Source organism: Limulus polyphemus, unplaced genomic scaffold, assembly GCF_000517525.1.
Source record: "Limulus polyphemus unplaced genomic scaffold, Limulus_polyphemus-2.1.2 Scaffold1041, whole genome shotgun sequence".
Taxonomy (NCBI): Eukaryota; Metazoa; Arthropoda; class Merostomata; order Xiphosura; family Limulidae; genus Limulus; species Limulus polyphemus.
The window spans coordinates 164,797-167,176 of NW_013666651.1; the positions used below are offsets into that span (position 1 = coordinate 164,797).

The window sequence follows — 2,380 nt, forward strand, 5'->3', positions numbered from 1 at the left end:
AATGTACAACGTTTCGACAAGGTACCTGATGATGACAAAACCTTGCCGAAACATTGTACATTTACTGTTATGTTAAACTTATATTAAAGTTTTTCTTCATTACCCATTCAAGCCATCTCCGGGTTCTTCGTCACCGAATTAACATTTATAATATATATTCGCACTCATACTGACACTAACAGAATAAAATAAAAACACAAACCTTCCAACCAGCAGAGCTGTTACTGTCTCCTTTATCCTTGAAGTATGGAACATTCTGCACCATCCAATCATATATTTGAGAGAGAGTCAAACGTTTATCTTGTGAATTTTGGATAGCCTGTGTGATGAGATCTGCATAAGACATATTTCCCCATGCATTGCGACGTGCTGAACTTTTTTTAGGTGGCTGACCTCCAACTGTGACATCAGATGGTGGTGACCCTTGACTCTGTTCATTGACCACTGTCGTTCCTCCAGTTTTTTCTCCATCTTTTTCATTGAAGTTATCTGGGCGGGGTAGAGGCCACGTATTTGAACGTGCCCTAAACTCGCCCTGAGGTTCAAACACAGTATCACCTTCTACTTCTACACCCTCCATGGTAAAAGTAATAAAACAGTATAATATTAGTAAGCACTAGTTATCTCTCTTGTCAATACGACTCAAAATACATCTAGAGCCTTAGGAAATAATAATTTACTTCGTTTGAAGCACCTTTTTCTCTTTAAATTGAAAAAGTAAACTTAACTTAGATCCGTGCTTCTCTCCTATCAGTATCATATTGTTCATTAGAAACTGTTTCCTTCGCATATACCCAACAAACGAGTACGCCGTGACGAAATGTCAATTTAAGGAAGTCCTACTCATTCAACTGAAAAAAGTTGTGTTATTGCGCAATGTCGACATAGTCAAACTGATTACAAAGTTTGGCCTTGAAGAATCCAAACACGAGATAACTTACGTTCGTCTCAGGACGAAGTATGGCGTCAGTCTCACGATAAAAATAATAAAACCTTCATAATTCTGGGTATCATAATTAACCGCCAAATTATTACTTCATGTCACATAATCTAAGCAATTACGTAATATATTCATTACAAGTGAGAATTTTCCTGGCAGAATAGCACCAACAGCGGCTACGACTAGGCCTCGGACATGCCTACTTTAAACACATCACTCAGCTACAGCCAAAAACAGCTCGGGTGACACCATAATGACGTTAATGCCAGTAAGTACTGGCTCCACATTATCTCGACAATTTTATGGACTTTCCAGCCTTCAAAATATTTAGGATTGGTACTTATTCTTACCTTGTAATGTACATGGTGTACCCAAAGACTGAAAAGTACGTACGCCCTCTTATTTAAAACACAATATTACTTCACTCTTGGCATCATCAACATCACGCCAAACCCTCACAACACACGGCACCTATTAGTACCTTACCACGCACTTTATAGCGTCGCATGACGTCACTTAAAACCTTTCTTGTTATTGGCCCATAGAACTAAGCTCTGCTATATCTTAAACGTGTGTAAATATTAAATTTAACTTCAGACGATATGATGACAAGTTCAATCATTCTACAAGCATCAAAATAGATCCATCTGCACCATAGATAAAAGTATCAAAAATTAAAACATTTTGAAATGGAATGAGAGAAAGAGCATAAACCATATTTTTTAAAAACAGATAGTTGATAGTTCAGAATCCACTAAATTACGTTATAAAACCACCATATTCGTGATAAATAAATGTAGTCGGGTTTGTGAACTGTAGATTCCAGATATATATACAGACATGTATTTCACACTCACAAAAATCACAGTTTCCCCCTGATAAAAAAGATGTACTTTCGAAAGCGCTCAGGTTATAAGGTTTCTTATTTTTGTCTTTCATTGATTTTTTAATCTACCTGTTTTTTGTCTCCGGGTGGCTAAGCGATAAATCTGAAAACTTATAATGCTAAAAATCGAGTTTCGATACCTGCTGTGAGAAGAGCATAGATAATCCATTGTGTAGCTTTGGGTTTAACAACAAACAAGCAAACATGTTTTTTCACTATATATGTAGGATTATCATTCGCAAAATTAGCGTGTATTTATTACTAGCACATAGCAGGAAAATCTTTATATTGTATAAATATAATACCATACTTGTTTTCACCATTAGGAATCATTAAGAGAATAAAAAAAGTACTTTTATTAATGCAAGTTTCACACAACTCTAATTAAATCGATGTAACTAATGGTAACATAAGACCTAAAAGTAAATATATATAAAACGGTAGAATCCACTCTACACCTTGGAGACGGAAGCCCTTGTGATGTGTACTCGTCACTGACGTTTCGCCCTGATACCCACTTACAAAGGAGATATAATATGTATAGAAGAAATGAA

The 2,380-nt window shown here is 35.9% G+C and overlaps 1 protein-coding gene across 1 annotated transcript in view; it reads right to left on the reverse strand.

The window, feature by feature from the left end:
* Positions 1-1,406, reverse strand: part of LOC106461836 (forkhead box protein O-like) — a 22,025-nt gene extending 20,619 nt beyond the window's left edge. Inside the window, exon 1 of the mRNA XM_013921694.2 lies at positions 203-1,406. Within this exon, the coding sequence (XP_013777148.1) occupies positions 203-580 (378 nt within the window). The 5' untranslated portion in view covers positions 581-1,406. The remainder of the gene's footprint in view (positions 1-202) is intronic.
* Between the last annotated feature and the right edge of the window lie 974 nt (positions 1,407-2,380).